At 50.3% G+C, this 19,347-nt stretch overlaps 1 protein-coding gene across 5 annotated transcripts in view; it reads left to right on the forward strand.

The window, feature by feature from the left end:
* Nucleotides 1-19,347, forward strand: part of LOC121566851 (rho guanine nucleotide exchange factor TIAM1) — a 195,513-nt gene that overhangs the window by 89,318 nt on the left and 86,848 nt on the right. For 4 of the 5 annotated variants that reach the window (XM_045214379.1, XM_045214386.1, XM_045214385.1 and 1 more), the window contains 2 exons: nt 9,378-9,484; nt 9,687-10,346. In XM_045214379.1, the coding sequence (XP_045070314.1) occupies nt 9,697-10,346 (650 nt within the window). In that variant the 5' untranslated portion in view covers nt 9,378-9,484; nt 9,687-9,696. Of the gene's footprint in view, nt 1-9,377; nt 9,485-9,686; nt 10,347-18,669; nt 18,694-19,347 lie in introns of those variants that run through there. The other variant, XM_045214390.1, reaches the window with a different exon arrangement.

The raw sequence follows: 19,347 nt of genomic DNA on the forward strand, positions 1-19,347 counted from the left end.
GAACAGGTCAAGGTTCCATAGCCGCAGGCAGAACAGCAGAAACTGGATGAGCAGCACGACCAGGTGGGACGGGGACAGCCAGGAGTCGTCAGGCCAGGTAGTCCTGAGGCATGGTCCTAGGGCTCAGGTTCTCAGGTCAACATTGTAGTTACTCCACAATGCTAACCTAATTGACAGAATGAAAAGAAGGAAGCCTGTACAGAAAAAAAAATATATATTCCAAAACATGCATGCTGTTTGCAACAAGGCACTAAAGTAATACTGGAAAAAATTTGTCAAAGCAATTCACTTTCTGTCCTGAAAACAACGTGTTATGTTTGGGGCAAATCCAATTCAACACATTACTGAGTACCACTCTACATATTTTCAAGCGTAGTGGTGTCTGCATGGTGGTGGAAAAAATAGCTAAGCCCAGACAAAATCCTAGAGGGAAACCTGGTTCAGTCTGCTTTCCACCAGACACTGGGAGATTAATTGTAATGAATTCACATTTCAGCAGGACAGTGACCTACAACACAAAGCCAAATCTACACTGAAGTTAGTAAATGTTCCTGAGATGGCGGAGTTACAGTTTTGACCTAAATCTGCTTGAAAATCTATGGCAAGACCTTAAAATGGATGTCTAGCAATGATCAACAACCAATTTGACAGCGCTTGAATCATTTAGCAAAAGAATAATGGGCAAATGTTGCACATTCCAGGTGTGGAAAGCTCTTAGAGACTTGCCCAGAAAGCTGTAATCAGACAGGGAGAGCTGGAACATTGTTCTCTACTCTGCTGGTTCTCCTTGTTCATTTATTAATAGTGGGAATATGCAGCTAACGCTCAACACTGCAGCTTTTAACACACACACACCTGAAGACTGTCATCTAGCAGTCATTTAGAAGCTTTCTCTCTCTCTCTGTCTCTCTCTCTCTCTCTCTCTCTCTCTCTCTCTCTCTCTCTCTCTCTCTCTCTCTCTGTCTCTCTCTCTCTCTCTCTCTCTCTCTCTCTCTCCCTCTGTCCTCTCTCTCTCTCTCTCTCTCTCTCTCTCTGTCTCTCTCTCTCTCTCTCTCTCTCTCTCTCTCTCTCTCTCTCTCTCTCTCTCTCTCTCCCTCCACCCCCCTGCTCTCTCCTTCTCCCCCCTGCAATTTACAAACTTTTCAAGCACAGGAAGGTACGAGATTCGCCTCCGGCTGTCTGTTAGTGGGGAGAGAGTACTCGTCCCTCTAGATGTTGTGTGTTTTGGGTCTTTGGTTGGATTTGTGTTGTGCTAAAAACCCACTACTTTCTGCTCTGCTTGTGTAGGCAGTGCTTCCTTGCTTGAGTAAGATGACCAGTTGTTAAGAGTAAGTTCAAAAAGGCTAACCAGCTGAGTTTGAACCTCCGACCGTGCCCTAGGGAATGGGGTTTCACAATAAAAGTTAAAGATACTCACGAGTCCTGTTGCTTAGGGTGGAGACACAGTCAGGAGGCCTTTGTTCGGACCATTGTCTCCGGCTGGGTTCACCTTCCATTGTGAGTCCTGCTGAGTTTGTGAGGAGGATTGGTGGTCGGAGTTGATAGGGGTGTCATCTCAGCCAAGATAGGCTCGTTCCGGTTTCTCTGGATGATATACTATCCCTGATTGGCTCTGGAGGGTTGAGTGTGAATCAGAGGACATCAGTCCAGGGCAGCCTGAAACCCCGGCTTTGGATTCGGCGGGGGTGAACCATTGGTGGTGAATGCGCCTTTGAAGGTTTGGCGGAAGGTATTTACCTCCTGCCCCTGCAACAGTGAAGCGCCGCGTACCCCTGTTTAAAGATTTTGCAGATGAGTGGTGAGTTTCTAAGCTCCAGAGGCTGGTCAACAGTGCAATAGGTGCTGCATATCAATTACCTAGAGCTACTGACTGTTTTGCTAGCGCTGAGGCGTTTCCTTCCAATGTTGGAGGGCCATCATGTGTCGGTAAGGTCAGATAACAGGACGGTGGTGGCGTACATCAACAGACAGGGGGGACACGGTTCCTCTCTCCTAAACCTCCCGAGTGGCGCAGTGGTCTAAGGCACTGCATCGCAGTGCTAGCTGTGCCACTAGAGATCGTCTGCTAAATGACGTAAATGTAAATGTAAATGTAGATCCTGGTTTGAATCCAGGCTCTGTCGAAGCCGGCCGCGACCGGGAGACCCATGGGGCGGCGCACAATTGGCCCAGGGTAGGGGAGGGAATGGCCGGCAGGGATGTAGCTCAGTTGGTAGAGCGTGGCGTTTACAACGCCAGGGTTGTGGGTTCATTTCCCACGGGGGGCCAGTATGAAAATAAAAAAAATTATGTATGCACTCACTAACTGTTAAGTTGCTCTGGATAAGAGCGTCTGCTAAAATGTAAATTATATGCTTTTACCCTTTTATCATCTGAAGCACAGGTAGATGTGGGCCTAGCAGCAATTACCCAGGATAGATTGCAGGATAAATGCTGTTGAAATATCTCTCCCCATTCCCAGCCTCATTTCCAAGACAGTGCTATGTCCCAAAATGGTACCCTATTCCCAATATAGGGTACTACTTTAGAACAAATCTAAACCTGGCCCGTTATCTGCTCGTATGGAGCAGTGCACATTTCCTTCCCAGATCTACTTTCCAGGGGTGGTCTTATCTCTACGGAGTGGAGACTGCGCTCCTCGGTCGTGGCCCAGATATGGGACCGGTTCGGCAGAGCCGACGAAGATCTTATACATTGCGAGAAATGTCAAGAGTGTGCAAAGCTGTCATCAAGGCACATTTTTAGTCATTTAGCAGACGCTCTTATCCAGAGCGATTTACATGAGCAATTAGGGTTAAGTGCCTTGCTCAAGGGCACATCAGCAGATTTTTCACCTAGTCAGCTCGGGGATTAGAACCAGCAACCTTTCGGTTACTGGCACAACGCTCTTAACCACTAAGCTACCTGCTGCCCCGAATGGTGGCTACTTTGAAGAATCTCAAATATAAAATATGTTTTGATTTGTTTAACACTTTTTTTGGTTACTACATGATTTCATATGTGTTATTTCATAGTTTTGATGTCTTCACTATTATTCTACAATGTAGAAAATAGTAAAAAATAAAGGAAAACCCTTGAATGAGTAGGTGTGTCCAAACATTGGACTGGTACTGTACATGGATAGGAACAAGGATGTCTGCGTTGTGACCAGCTTTTTTTTATCTGTTTCACTAATCAGTGTAATCCAGCTCAGACGCTGCTCTCTAAGCAGCGTCTTTCTCATTGGATTGTGGAGGCCATCTCTGTCAGTAGCTGAGTGTAGATGCGGTGTGGAAATCAAGCGCAGGAAACACGGGCGTTCGTGAACAGACTTTAGTAAATGAAGGCAGCACCAAACAGGCGAACAGCCAACCCAACCGGGAGGCAAAATACAAATTACGCACAAAACAACAACGTGCGTAAAAAGACAATAGCGCACACAGTGCGGACTCTCGAAAACAACAAAACACGAGAGTAATAACGAGAGCAACAGCTAGACAATAACCAATCACACATAACACCTGACCCAACACACGATAACTAAATAGGAAACCAAATCAAACACTAACAAGGGACAGGTGTACAAACAGACAAAACCAAACAAACATGAAACATCGAACGGTGGTAGCTAGTACTCCGGGGACGACGACCGCCGAAGCCTGCCCGAACAAGGAGGAGGAGCAGCCTCGGCCGAAACCGTGACAATCTCCCTGGCATGCGAAGGACAATGGTAGCCTAGCGGTGTGCGTGCTAACTCTACCTGTTCAGGGGCATGACGATTGGTGATATCTGTGCTGCAGCGAGTTAAGGTTCCCCCACATACCTTTTGAGGTTTTATCACTTGGATGTAGCTGTGGCTCATAGTGTTCTAATGGCTGGGTTTGTGAGTGGATATTAGGCAGGGCGCAGGTGGCGCTTTTATCCGGGTTACCACAGTTCCCCCTGTGGATTTGACCCTTGGCCTGCCATGGTTTGTCGATGAGGCGGTGTGCGAATGTGCATTATCAAGTCACAGCAGGTGCCCTGTTGTTTTGGACTTTGGGGGGTTCCGTGTACGATTTCTGACTTTTCAGGCTTGCAGGGTAAGTATTGTTCTTAGAACCGTGGGGTCTATGGACTTGGGCCACCATGGTCGAAGTTAAGCAAGTGTTTTGTCAGGGTTCCCATAGTTTCCTGTGGGGTTGATCCTCGGGCTGCCGTGGGGTCATTGACTCTGGTCGATGCTATGCAGTGTGTGTGTGTGTGTCTGTGCTTTACCAAGTCACGACAGGTCTTCTGTTGTTTTGGACTTGGCGGTTCCTTCGTACGATTTCTGACATTTCAGGCTCGCAAAGGTAAGTATTGTTCTTAGAACCGTGGGGTCTATGGACTTCGGCTGCAGTGGCAGAATGCCAAGTTGCAGGAAGTCCTGGTTCCCGATATGGAGCTCTGAGAGTTCAGGCTTCTCAGGTAAGTATTAGGGGGGAAAAGGCGGCTTCTGTAACCCCTTTTTGGTGCTGGTGGAACCTGTGTGTGCTTGAGCTGCCATGGGCATCCTAGATTGGTACCCTCTGAGCCGGCTTGGGGCATGATTGAATGTCCCCGTAGTATGTTATACCGAGTGACCGACTGAAAGGGAACGTACAGTTATGAATATAACTACTGTTCCCTGAAGGAGGGAACAAAGTATAATATTTTGGCCCCTCCCCGTCAGGGGGTTTGGGCTCGCTGGAGAGCGGTACTGAATTGAGGAAATGGGTGCCATCCCTGGTTTTATAGCCAGGAAGGCAGGGCTTCCGAATGCGGGCTTGGCATCCATTGGCCTGTTGAGCATGATTTCATTTGCTGGTGATTGGTCGTTGTCTCCCCATAGTATGTTATACCTCGTTCCCCTCCTTCAGGTGAATATGATTGGTCGTTGACTCCCCATAGTATGTTATACCTCGTTCCCCTCCTTCAGGGAACAGTAGTTATATTCATAACTGTAGGTTCTCGCAAGTATCCATTTCAATGGGTTTTCTGTTGTTTTAAGCTGTGGGACTTTTACTGAGTTGGGTGGACGAGATAGGATAATCCACTCTACATGTGGAGTTCCTATAGGGAAGACTGTGCAACACACACACACACACACACACACACACACACACACACAGCACACACACACAGCACACACACACACACAAAAACACACACACACCGCACACACACACACACACACACACACAGCACACAGCACACAAGCACAAACACACACACGCACACACACACGCACACACACAGCACACACACAGCACGCACGCACGCACGCACACACACACACACACACACGATGACACTCACACACACACACACACACACACACACACACGATGACACTCACACTAAAACGATGAACTTGGAAATCTGTAGTGAGCTGAAAAACAGAGTCTATTGTCCCAGTGGGGGGATGGGAGGGAAGAATTGAATATGTGCAGAAGCCTGGAAGCACCCAGGCTGTCTGTCTTACTGCTGGGTCTCTGTGTCTCTCTCTCTCTGCCAACGTTGTGCCAAGCCTGGCCGAGGTCCTCACTGAATCCAGAGGTTATCGTAATGAGTGCAATGGCGTTTGCCTCCTCATTCGGCTCCTGTTTCCCTCTTCTCTCTCTCTCTCTCTCTCTCTCTCTCTCTCTCTCATCTCTACTCAGTGTGTGTGTGCGAGACCTGAGTGAATAACACAACACAGTGCACTAAAGTCTAGTCTAGCTAAAGCTAACATCAATTCACCCTAAATAAATAAATAAAATAAATACAAGTATTTGCCCTAGTACTTTGTTAGTGTTACTTGTACTTTGTTTGTGATGCGCAAACCGTAAAGGAAAAATATGCTGATTTCAAAGTTGATTGTCACCAACAACTTTATTAATTCACTTAATCATCTCGCCGTCACGTCCAAAGAAACGTTCCCCTTCGTCTTTTCCTCTCTGAACTCGACTGACTGAGTGAGCGCGTGCCTCGCCATGACTTACGTCATCACTGGGTAAAAAAGATACAACACACATTTTTATAAAATAAGAGATTGCTACTTCTAATGTTGTTGATCAGTACAATAAAATAAGTCCTAAATGGAAGGGATTGTTTGCCACATGAAATCCGAGAAAACAAGCTCAGTAACTCAATGCATGCACACACTCCTATTTGAATATGCGTTCACCTGTACTGTGAATAGGCCTAGGCTACATGTTGATTTACCCAGTTTATCACTAGACTAGTGATTTACCATTCAAATAACTTATTACCAATATGTTGTTATGTAGTTAGATTGGTAAAAACAAAGTCAAATTTATTGTATAATTGATTCATCAGTGCATACATGGCTGTCTCTGAATAATGTTGATATCAAATTTCAAATGTAATGATATTAAACTCAAATGATGCCCAGCAATTGAACAGAGCAGTTGCTGAGTTTATCTTTCTGGATCAAGTGCCATTCTATGACTTTGGCTAATATGACTTTTTTTGCCGTGGTATCATTTTGATATTGAGTATCGTGATACTAAACCTGGTATCGTTGTCAAAATTCTGGTATTGTGACATCACTAAGAGAGAGCGAGAGGAGGAAGAGGTAGGGGGATGGAGAGAGAGAGGTAGGTGTGATGGAGAGAGAGCGAGAGAGAGGGGTAGGGGGATAGAGAGAGGTAGTGGGGATGGAGAGGGAGAGGTGGGGGATGAGAGCGAGAGAGGTAGGGGGGAAGGAGAGAGAGAGAGGTAGGGGGGATGGACAGACAGAGTGGTAGGGGGGATGGAGAGAGAGAGGGGTAGGGGGGATGAGAGAGAGAGGGGTAGGGGGGATGAGAGAGAGAGAGTAGGGTGGATAGAGAGAGAGAGAGAGGTAGGGTGGATAGAGAGAGAGAGAGAGGTAGGGGAGAGAGCGAGAGAGGAGTAGGGTTAATAGAGAGAGAGAAAGAGAGAGAGGTATGGAGAATGGAGAGAGAGAGTGGTAGGGGGGATGGAGAGAGAGGTAGGGGGATGAAGAGAGAGAGTGGTAGGGGGGATGGAGAGAGAGCGATGTAGGGAAGGAGAGGATGAGAGAGAGAGGAAGGGAAGGAGAGCACAGAAAAACAGGGTCAGCTCCAACCTTTATGTAACCATACCTCTTCTGTCAGCTTGAGTGCATTTACAGCAGTGTGTGTGTGTGTGTGTGTGTGTGTGTGTGTGTGTGTGTGTGTGTGTGTGTGTGTGTGTGTGTGTGTGTGTGTGTGTGTGAGAGAGAGAGAGGGTACTAGGTCCAGTAAAAGGCAGGGTTCCCTCTCCTCTCCTCTGTCCTGGCTACATTCAAAGACAATTCCTCCTGAAAGGGTCTGTCCTAAAAGAGGTGAATGAAAGAGAACACCATCTTAGTTGTTTTCTCCTCTGTTCCATCAGTGTGGCTAATGGACTAGTACCTTTAGGACAGACAGACAGACTGACTGACTGACTGACTGACTGACTGACTGACTGCTGTATCCCAAATGTGCAACATGGGAAGAAGGTGAGTCCTCCTTCACCCTCGTCTCTCCTTTCTCCATTTCCCCCTCTCCCCCCCTCCCTTCCCCCCTCCCCCCTCCCTCCCTCCCTGAGCTGGTGCTGCTCAGCTTGTCCCAGCTCTATCTAACCCAGGCATGCTCAGGCGTTATGTACTCTGTCATGGCCACTTGCAGTCATTTCCTCTCCTCCATCTTTCCTCTCCTCCTCTTTCCCCTCCTCGTTACACGCTGACTGAACGCCTGCTGCTCATTGAGAGACGAGCTGAGTGGATGACTTCCTCTCCCCTATCAGTGCCAGAGATCTGTTTTGAAGTGGTGTGATGGGAGGAGTCAGAGGAGGCACGGCACCGTTGGAAACCAGTTCTGTGTTATGCTAGTTTTGCTCCAACTAGCTCTCCCTGTACGCTTCTACCTCGGTCTCTCTCTCTCTCTCTCTCTCTCTCTCTCTCTCTCTCTCTCTCTCTCTCTCTCTCTGTCTCTCTAGCTCTCTCTCTCTTTCTCTCTCTCTCTCTCTCTCTCACTCTCTCTCTCTCTCTCTCACTCTGTCTCTCTGTCTCTGTCTCTGTCTCTGTCTATCTCTCTCTCACTCTCTCTCTCTCACTCTGTCTCTGTCTCTCTCTGTCTCTCTCTCTCTCTCTCTCTCTCTCTCTGTCTCTCTGTCTCTCTAGCTCTCTCTCGCTCTCTGCTGCATGTTTGCTTTGGTCCAACAACACTACACTACTACCTCTCCCTGTAAACTGTTCTCTGGGCAGTCCATGATTGGATACATCAGTTTCGATCAATCCTTGCATCCATAGCTCTGTTTATGAATTGGACAGTGGTTACATTTGTCAAGCTTCATCCTTTAGTTTTTTATCAAAATAAGTGGCAGAGTGACCACTTAGTAGTTTTCGAATCCCGGTTTGCCCTTTTAACCCTCAGCCCAGCTCCAGGGTTAACCAGGCTGTTAAAGCAGGATCAGTTGTGACCAGCCCAGCTCCATGCTTGACCAGGCTGTTAAAGCAGGATCAGTTGTGACCAGCCCAGCTCCAGGCTTGACCAGGCTGTTAAAGCAGGATCAGTTGTGACCAATCTCTCTCTCTCTGCTGGATGGGGTCACAGAGTGTAGAGTAGGGCCCTGCAGGGTGCTATTAAACCTTGCTCTGATAGAGGACAGATTGATAACGCTCAACTGATCAGATTCTAGTCAATAAGGGAAATCTGAACACTCACCCACAGAGCATCCCTGGGTAAAGAACTAATGTTGTAGGCTATTGTATTTATTTTTTCTTTGCTGTAGGATTTGTGAGTGTGTGTGTGTGTGTGGTACAATGTGTGGTACAATGTTTCAGAAGTGCTAATGGGACACTTCCTACAGTTTATTAGGTCTTGTTGTAACCGGTGGCAACCACACTTCAACATATTTCATAGCCCAGTAAACCAGTCCAAGTAGTAACAGTATAATGCCCCATATGGTTGTAGTAAGCTAGTAAGCGGTGATTATCAGGTCGTAGTAAACTGTTGGCTGTACTGATTCATTGTTCATTATTCTCACAACCCCATTTCTGTGTGGTCTCAGTCACTGCCATATTCACTGATTGGGAAATTAAATATGTGGAACTTTAACAATAAAATGCCTGCAATTGATTCCCAGCAGGCAGACTCCCTCCTCTTGTAAAGCTATTGTTCCTCCAGAAAGACTATTGTAACAGTGTGCAGCACAGTAAAACCAAGGCAGTTTTTAGTTCTACTGTGGTCCTCTGTAGCTCAGCTGGTAGAGCACGGCGCTTGTAACGCCAGGGTAGTGGGTTCGATCCCCGAGGACCACCCATACGTAAAAATGTATGCACACATGACTGTAAGTCGCTTTGGATAAAAGCGTCTGCTAAATGGCATATTATTATAACTGACCAGGTTTTCTGTTTCTCTCTCCTCCAGATCTTTGGAGTACATATCAGCGGCATCTACCATTCTTTCTCTGTGATTGGAGTAGACAGCCTGATGGTGAATCTCAACATGCCAGTGAGGTCAACGCCTGACTGCAGGTTGGTTAACTAATACATGATCGAAGTTGTTAGCAAGTAAAAACGTTTTATGAATGTCAGTTATGTTATTTTATCCAGGGCATATTGTGTTACTTTTGAGATTTCTCTATAATTAAAATGTTGTGGTTTTGACACACATTGTTCTATCTCTGTAACATCATTAGTTGTTTATCTGTGATGTTACCTATGCTTCCTGTTTCAGACTGTGAACCATGGGCAACGTAGAGAGCCAGAACAGCGACCATACCTTCTACGGTACCCAACATGGCCACCTGTCCCGCAAGCACACGTCTCGCTCCCTCCGCATCTCCAACAAGCACCAGTCCAGCTCCGGTTCCACCCGCCGCTCCCACGACCGCCACACCTCTCAGGGCAAAGTAGAGCACCGTAACTCTGAGACCTCCACGCGCTCCAGCAGCACCCCTAGTATCCCCCAGTCTCTAGCGGACAACGCCCTGGAGCCCTTCAACCAGACCAATGTCCTGTCAGACTTTTCCCCTATCTGGGTGGACCGCATGGCCATGAACCTCCGGCCCGTCTCCTTCCATACCCACCTGGAGAACCCCTCTGTAGGGCCCCAGCTGGACAAACCCTCTGTAGGGCCCCACCTGGACAACCCCTCTGTAGGGCCCCAGCTAGACGCAGCATCACCAGGGGCTAGACCCCAGGGGCCCCAGGACAGAGGACTAGGCCTGTACAGTAACACTGGGGAGGTGACCTACCTCCAGAAGACCAGAGATGGACCCAGGGAACCCCGGGAGGGGGTCAGCTTCAAGAAGAAGAGGTCCAAATCAGCTGACATGTGGAGAGAAGACAGTCTGGAGTTCAGTCTGTCAGACCTCAGCCAGGAACACCTCACCAGGTTAGAGAAGTCAGACCTCAGCCAGGAACACCTCACCAGGTTAGAGAAGACAGACCTCAGCCAGGAACACCTCACCAGGTTAGAGAAGTCAGACCTCAGCCAGGAACACCTCACCAGGTTAGAGAAGTCAGACCTCAGCCAGGAACACCTCACCAGGTTAGAGAAGTCAGACCTCAGCCAGGAACACCTCACCAGGTTAGAGAAGTCAGACCTCAGCCAGGAACACCTCACCAGGTTAGAGAAGTCAGACCTCAGCCAGGAACACCTCACCAGGTTAGAGAAGTCAGACCTCAGCCAGGAACACCTCACCAGGTTAGAGAAGACAGACCTCAGCCAGGAAGATCTCACCAGGTTAGAGAAGACAGACCTCAGCCAGGAACACCTCACCAGGTTAGAGAAGTCAGACCTCAGCCAGGAACACCTCACCAGGTTAGAGAAGTCAGACCTTAGCCAGGAACACCTAACCAGGTTAGAGAAGACAGACCTCAGCCAGGAACACCTCACCAGGTTAGAGAAGTCAGACCTCAGCCAGGAACACCTCACCAGGTTAGAGAAGTCAGACCTCAGCCAGGAAGACCTCACCAGGTTAGAGAAGTCAGACCTCAGCCAGGAACACCTCACCAGGTTAGAGAAGTCAGACCTCAGCCAGGAACACCTCACCAGGTTAGAGAAGTCAGACCTCAGCCAGGAACACCTCACCAGGTTAGAGAAGTCAGACCTCAGCCAGGAACACCTCACCAGGTTAGAGAAGTCAGACCTCAGCCAGGAACACCTCACCAGGTTAGAGAAGTCAGCCCTCAGCCAGGAAAACGTCACCAGGTTAGAGAAGTCAGACCTCAGCCAGGAACACGTCACCAGGTTAGAGAAGTCAGACCTCAGCCAGGAAGACCTCACCAGGTTAGAGAAGTCAGACCTCAGCCAGGAACACCTCACCAGGTTAGAGAAGTCAGATCTCAGCCAGGAACACCTTACCAGGTTAGAGAAGTCAGATCTCAGCCAGGAACACCTCACCAGGTTAGAGAAGTCAGACCTCAGCCAGGAACACCTCACCAGGTTAGAGAAGTCAGACCTCAGCCAGGAAGACCTCACCAGGTTAGAGAAGTCAGAGCTCAGCCAGGAACACCTCACCAGGTTAGAGAAGTCAGACCTCAGCCAGGAACACCTCACCAGGTTAGAGAAGTCAGACCTCCGCCAGGAACACCTCAACAGGTTAGAGAAGTCAGACCTCAGCCAGGAAGACCTCACCAGGTTAGAGAAGTCAGACCTCAGCCAGGAACACCTCAGCAGGTTAGAGAAGTCAGACCTCAGCCAGGAACACCTCACCAGGTTAGAGAAGTCAGACCTCAGCCAGGAACAACTCACCAGGTTAGAGAAGTCAGACCTCAGCCAGGAACTCCTCACCAGGTTAGAGAAGTCAGACCTCAGCCAGGAACACCTCACCAGGTTAGAGAAGTCAGACCTCAGCCAGGAACACCTCACCAGGTTAGAGAAGTCAGACCTCAGCCAGGAACACCTCACCAGGTTAGAGAAGTCAGACCTCAGCCAGGAACACCTCACCAGGTTAGAGAAGTCAGACCTCAGCCAGGAACACCTCACCAGGTTAGAGAAGTCAGACCTCAGCCAGGAACACCTCACCAGGTTAGAGAAGTCAGACCTCAGCCAGGAACACCTCACCAGGTTAGAGAAGTCAGACCTCAGCCAGGAACACCTCACCAGGTTAGAGAAGTCAGACCTCAGCCAGGAACACCTCACCAGGTTAGAGAAGTCAGACCTCAGCCAGGAACACCTCACCAGGTTAGAGAAGTCAGACCTCAGCCAGGAACACCTCACCAGGTTAGAGAAGTCAGACCTCAGCCAGGAACACCTCACCAGGTTAGAGAAGTCAGACCTCAGCCAGGAACACCTCACCAGGTTAGAGAAGTCAGACCTCAGCCAGGAACACCTCACCAGGTTAGAGAAGTCAGACCTCAGCCAGGAACACCTCAGCAGGTTAGAGAAGTCAGACCTCAGCCAGGAACACCTCACCAGGTTAGAGAAGTCAGACCTCAGCCAGGAACACCTCACCAGGTTAGAGAAGTCAGACCTCAGCCAGGAACACCTCACCAGGTTAGAGAAGTCAGACCTCAGCCAGGAACACCTCACCAGGTTAGAGAAGTCAGACCTCAGCCAGGAAGACCTCACCAGGTTAGAGAAGTCAGACCTCAGCCAGGAACACCTCACCAGGTTAGAGAAGTCAGACCTCAGCCAGGAACACCTCACCAGGTTAGAGAAGTCAGACCTCAGCCAGGAAGACCTCACCAGGTTAGAGAAGTCAGACCTCAACCAGGAACACCTCACCAGGTTAGAGAAGTCAGACCTCAGCCAGGAACACCTCACCAGGTTAGAGAAGTCAGACCTCAGCCAGGAACACCTCACCAGGTTAGAGAAGTCAGACCTCAGCCAGGAAGACCTCACCAGGTTAGAGAAGTCAGACCTCAGCCAGGAACACCTCACCAGGTTAGAGAAGTCAGATCTCAGCCAGGAACACCTTACCAGGTTAGAGAAGTCAGATCTCAGCCAGGAACACCTCACCAGGTTAGAGAAGTCAGACCTCAGCCAGGAACACCTCACCAGGTTAGAGAAGTCAGACCTCAGCCAGGAAGACCTCACCAGGTTAGAGAAGTCAGACCTCAGCCAGGAACACCTCACCAGGTTAGAGAAGTCAGACCTCAGCCAGGAACACCTCACCAGGTTAGAGAAGTCAGACCTCAGCCAGGAACACCTCAACAGGTTAGAGAAGTCAGACCTCAGCCAGGAAGACCTCACCAGGTTAGAGAAGTCAGACCTCAGCCAGGAACACCTCACCAGGTTAGAGAAGTCAGACCTCAGCCAGGAACACCTCACCAGGTTAGAGAAGTCAGACCTCAGCCAGGAACACCTCACCAGGTTAGAGAAGTCAGACCTCAGCCAGGAACTCCTCACCAGGTTAGAGAAGTCAGACCTCAGCCAGGAACACCTCACCAGGTTAGAGAAGTCAGACCTCAGCCAGGAACACCTCACCAGGTTAGAGAAGTCAGACCTCAGCCAGGAACACCTCACCAGGTTAGAGAAGTCAGACCTCAGCCAGGAACACCTCACCAGGTTAGAGAAGTCAGACCTCAGCCAGGAACACCTCACCAGGTTAGAGAAGTCAGACCTCAGCCAGGAACACCTCACCAGGTTAGAGAAGTCAGACCTCAGCCAGGAACACCTCACCAGGTTAGAGAAGTCAGACCTCAGCCAGGAACACCTCACCAGGTTAGAGAAGTCAGACCTCAGCCAGGAACACATCACCAGGTTAGAGAAGTCAGACCTCAGCCAGGAACACCTCACCAGGTTAGAGAAGTCAGACCTCAGCCAGGAACACCTCACCAGGTTAGAGAAGTCAGACCTCAGCCAGGAACACCTCACCAGGTTAGAGAAGTCAGACCTCAGCCAGGAACACCTCACCAGGTTAGAGAAGTCAGACCTCAGCCAGGAACACCTCACCAGGTTAGAGAAGTCAGACCTCAGCCAGGAACACCTCACCAGGTTAGAGAAGTCAGACCTCAGCCAGGAACACCTCACCAGGTTAGAGAAGTCAGACCTCAGCCAGGAACACCTCACCAGGTTAGAGAAGTCAGACCTCAGCCAGGAACACCTCACCAGGTTAGAGAAGTCAGACCTCAGCCAGGAACACCTCACCAGGTTAGAGAAGTCAGACCTCAGCCAGGAACACCTCACCAGGTTAGAGAAGTCAGACCTCAGCCAGGAACACCTCACCAGGTTAGAGAAGTCAGACCTCAGCCAGGAACACCTCACCAGGTTAGAGAAGTCAGACCTCAGCCAGGAACACCTCACCAGGTTAGAGAAAGTCAGACCTCAGCCAGGAACACCTCACCAGGTTAGAGAAGTCAGACCTCAGCCAGGAACACCTCACCAGGTTAGAGAAGTCAGACCTCAGCCAGGAACACCTCACCAGGTTAGAGAAGTCAGACCTCAGCCAGGAACACCTCACCAGGTTAGAGAAGTCAGACCTCAGCCAGGAACACCTCACCAGGTTAGAGAAGTCAGACCTCAGCCAGGAACACCTCACCAGGTTAGAGAAGTCAGACCTCAGCCAGGAACACCTCACCAGGTTAGAGAAGTCAGACCTCAGCCAGGAACACCTCACCAGGTTAGAGAAGTCAGACCTCAGCCAGGAACACCTCACCAGGTTAGAGAAGTCAGACCTCAGCCAGGAACACCTCACCAGGTTAGAGAAGTCAGACCTCAGCCAGGAAGACCTCACCAGGTTAGAGAAGTCAGACCTCAGCCAGGAACACCTCACCAGGTTAGAGAAGTCAGACCTCAGCCAGGAACACCTCACCAGGTTAGAGAAGTCAGACCTCAGCCAGGAAGACCTCACCAGGTTAGAGAAGTCAGACCTCAACCAGGAACACCTCACCAGGTTAGAGAAGTCAGACCTCAGCCAGGAACACCTCACCAGGTTAGAGAAGTCAGACCTCAGCCAGGAACACCTCACCAGGTTAGAGAAGTCAGACCTCAGCCAGGAAGACCTCACCAGGTTAGAGAAGTCAGACCTCAGCCAGGAACACCTCACCAGGTTAGAGAAGTCAGATCTCAGCCAGGAACACCTCACCAGGTTAGAGAAGTCAGATCTCAGCCAGGAACACCTCACCAGGTTAGAGAAGTCAGACCTCAGCCAGGAACACCTCACCAGGTTAGAGAAGTCAGACCTCAGCCAGGAACACCTCACCAGGTTAGAGAAGTCAGACCTCAGCCAGGAACACCTCACCAGGTTAGAGAAGTCAGACCTCAGCCAGGAACACCTCACCAGGTTAGAGAAGTCAGACCTCAGCCAGGAACACCTCAACAGGTTAGAGAAGTCAGACCTCAGCCAGGAAGACCTCACCAGGTTAGAGAAGTCAGACCTCAGCCAGGAACACCTCACCAGGTTAGAGAAGTCAGACCTCAGCCAGGAACACCTCACCAGGTTAGAGAAGTCAGACCTCAGCCAGGAACACCTCACCAGGTTAGAGAAGTCAGACCTCAGCCAGGAACTCCTCACCAGGTTAGAGAAGTCAGACCTCAGCCAGGAACACCTCACCAGGTTAGAGAAGTCAGACCTCAGCCAGGAACACCTCACCAGGTTAGAGAAGTCAGACCTCAGCCAGGAACACCTCACCAGGTTAGAGAAGTCAGACCTCAGCCAGGAACACCTCACCAGGTTAGAGAAGTCAGACCTCAGCCAGGAACACCTCACCAGGTTAGAGAAGTCAGACCTCAGCCAGGAACACCTCACCAGGTTAGAGAAGTCAGACCTCAGCCAGGAACACCTCACCAGGTTAGAGAAGTTAGACCTCAGCCAGGAACACCTCACCAGGTTAGAGAAGTCAGACCTCAGCCAGGAACACATCACCAGGTTAGAGAAGTCAGACCTCAGCCAGGAACACCTCACCAGGTTAGAGAAGTCAGACCTCAGCCAGGAACACCTCACCAGGTTAGAGAAGTCAGACCTCAGCCAGGAACACCTCACCAGGTTAGAGAAGTCAGACCTCAGCCAGGAACACCTCACCAGGTTAGAGAAGTCAGACCTCAGCCAGGAACACCTCACCAGGTTAGAGAAGTCAGACCTCAGCCAGGAACACCTCACCAGGTTAGAGAAGTCAGATCTCAGCCAGGAACACCTCACCAGGTTAGAGAAGTCAGACCTCAGCCAGGAACACCTCACCAGGTTAGAGAAGTCAGACCTCAGCCAGGAACACCTCACCAGGTTAGAGAAGTCAGACCTCAGCCAGGAACACCTCAGCAGGTTAGAGAAGTCAGACCTCAGCCAGGAACACCTCACCAGGTTAGAGAAGTCAGACCTCAGCCAGGAACACCTCACCAGGTTAGAGAAGTCAGACCTCAGCCAGGAACACCTCACCAGGTTAGAGAAGTCAGACCTCAGCCAGGAACACCTCACCAGGTTAGAGAAGTCAGACCTCAGCCAGGAAGACCTCACCAGGTTAGAGAAGTCAGACCTCAGCCAGGAACACCTCACCAGGTTAGAGAAGTCAGACCTCAGCCAGGAACACCTCACCAGGTTAGAGAAGTCAGACCTCAGCCAGGAAGACCTCACCAGGTTAGAGAAGTCAGACCTCAACCAGGAACACCTCACCAGGTTAGAGAAGTCAGACCTCAGCCAGGAACACCTCACCAGGTTAGAGAAGTCAGACCTCAGCCAGGAACACCTCACCAGGTTAGAGAAGTCAGACCTCAGCCAGGAAGACCTCACCAGGTTAGAGAAGTCAGACCTCAGCCAGGAACACCTCACCAGGTTAGAGAAGTCAGACCTCAGCCAGGAAGACCTCACCAGGTTAGAGAAGTCAGACCTCAGCCAGGAAGACCTCACCAGGTTAGAGAAGACAGACCTCAGCCAGGAAGACCTCACCAGGTTAGAGAAGTCAGACCTCAGCCAGGAAGACCTCACCAGGTTAGAGAAGTCAGACCTCAGCCAGGAACACCTCACCAGGTTAGAGAAGTCAGACCTCAGCCAGGAACACCTCACCAGGTTAGAGAAGTCAGACCTCAGCCAGGAAGACCTCACCAGGTTAGAGAAGTCAGACCTCAGCCAGGAACACCTCACCAGGTTAGAGAAGTCAGACCTCAGCCAGGAAGACCTCACCAGGTTAGAGAAGACAGACCTCAACCAGGAAGACCTCACCAGGTTAGAGAAGTCAGACCTCAGCCAGGAAGACCTCACCAGGTTAGAGAAGTCAGACCTCAGCCAGGAAGACCTCACCAGGTTAGAGAAGTCAGACATCAGCCAGGAAGACCTCACCAGGTTAGAGAAGTCAGAGCTCAGCCAGGAACACCTCACCAGGTTAGAGAAGTCAGACCTCAGCCAGGAAGACCTCACCAGGTTAGAGAAGACAGACCTCAGCCAGGAAGACCTCACCAGGTTAGAGAAGTCAGACCTCAGCCAGGAAGACCTCACCAGGTTAGAGAAGTCAGACCTCAGCCAGGAAGACCTCACCAGGTTAGAGAAGACAGACCTCAGCCAGGAAGACCTCACCAGGTTAGAGAAGTCAGACCTCAGCCAGGAAGACCTCACCAGGTTAGAGAAGTCAGACCTCAGCCAGGAAGACCTCACCAGGTTAGAGAAGTCAGACCTCAGCCAGGAACACCTCACCAGGTTAGAGAAGTCAGACCTCAGCCAGGAACACCTCACCAGGTTAGAGAAGTCAGACCTCAGCCAGGAAGACCTCACCAGGTTAGAGAAGTTAGACCTCAGCCAGGAACACCTCACCAGGTTAGAGAAGTCAGACCTCAGCCAGGAACACATCACCAGGTTAGAGAAGTCAGACCTCAGCCAGGAACACCTCACCAGGTTAGAGAAGTCAGACCTCAGCCAGGAACACCTCACCAGGTTAGAGAAGTCAGACCTCAGCCAGGAACACCTCACCAGGTTAGAGAAGTCAGACCTCAGCCAGGAACACCTCACCAGGTTAGAGAAGTCAGACCTCAGCCAGGAACACCTCACCAGGTTAGAGAAGTCAGACCTCAGCCAGGAACACCTCACCAGGTTAGAGAAGTCAGATCTCAGCCAGGAACACCTCACCAGGTTAGAGAAGTCAGACCTCAGCCAGGAACACCTCACCAGGTTAGAGAAGTCAGACCTCAGCCAGGAACACCTCACCAGGTTAGAGAAGTCAGACCTCAGCCAGGAACACCTCAGCAGGTTAGAGAAGTCAGACCTCAGCCAGGAACACCTCACCAGGTTAGAGAAGTCAGACCTCAGCCAGGAACACCTCACCAGGTTAGAGAAGTCAGACCTCAGCCAGGAACACCTCACCAGGTTAGAGAAGTCAGACCTCAGCCAGGAACACCTCACCAGGTTAGAGAAGTCAGACCTCAGCCAGGAAGACCTCACCAGGTTAGAGAAGTCAGACCTCAGCCAGGAACACCTCACCAGGTTAGAGAAGTCAGACCTCAGCCAGGAAGACCTCACCAGGTTAGAGAAGTCAGACCTCAACCAGGAACACCTCACCAGGTTAGAGAAGTCAGACCTCAGCCAGGAACACCTCACCAGGTTAGAGAAGTCAGACCTCAGCCAGGAACACCTCACCAGGTTAGAGAAGTCAGACCTCAGCCAGGAAGACCTCACCAGGTTAGAGAAGTCAGACCTCAGCCAGGAACACCTCACCAGGTTAGAGAAGTCAGACCTCAGCCAGGAAGACCTCACCAGGTTAGAGAAGTCAGACCTCAGCCAGGAAGACCTCACCAGGTTAGAGAAGACAGACCTCAGCCAGGAAGACCTCACCAGGTTAGAGAAGTCAGACCTCAGCCAGGAACACCTCACCAGGTTAGAGAAGTCAGACCTCAGCCAGGAACACCTCACCAGGTTAGAGAAGTCAGACCTCAGCCAGGAACACCTCACCAGGTTAGAGAAGTCAGACCTCAGCCAGGAACACCTCACCAGGTTAGAGAAGTCAGACCTCAGCCAGGAACACCTCACCAGGTTAGAGAAGTCAGACCTCAGCCAGGAAGACCTCACCAGGTTAGAGAAGACAGACCTCAACCAGGAAGACCTCACCAGGTTAGAGAAGTCAGACCTCAGCCAGGAAGACCTTACCAGGTTAGAGAAGTCAGACCTCAGCCAGGAAGACCTCACCAGGTTAGAGAAGTCAGACATCAGCCAGGAAGACCTCACCAGGTTAGAGAAGTCAGAGCTCAGCCAGGAACACCTCACCAGGTTAGAGAAGTCAGACCTCAGCCAGGAAGACCTCACCAGGTTAGAGAAGACAGACCTCAGCCAGGAAGACCTCACCAGGTTAGAGAAGTCAGACCTCAGCCAGGAAGACCTCACCAGGTTAGAGAAGTCAGACCTCAGCCAGGAAGACCTCACCAGGTTAGAGAAGACAGACCTCAGCCAGGAAGACCTCACCAGGTTAGAGAAGTCAGACCTCAGCCAGGAAGACCTCACCAGGTTAGAGAAGTCAGACCTCAGCCAGGAAGA

This window comes from Coregonus clupeaformis, chromosome 5 (genome assembly GCF_020615455.1).
Source record: "Coregonus clupeaformis isolate EN_2021a chromosome 5, ASM2061545v1, whole genome shotgun sequence".
NCBI lineage: Eukaryota > Metazoa > Chordata > Actinopteri > Salmoniformes > Salmonidae > Coregonus > Coregonus clupeaformis.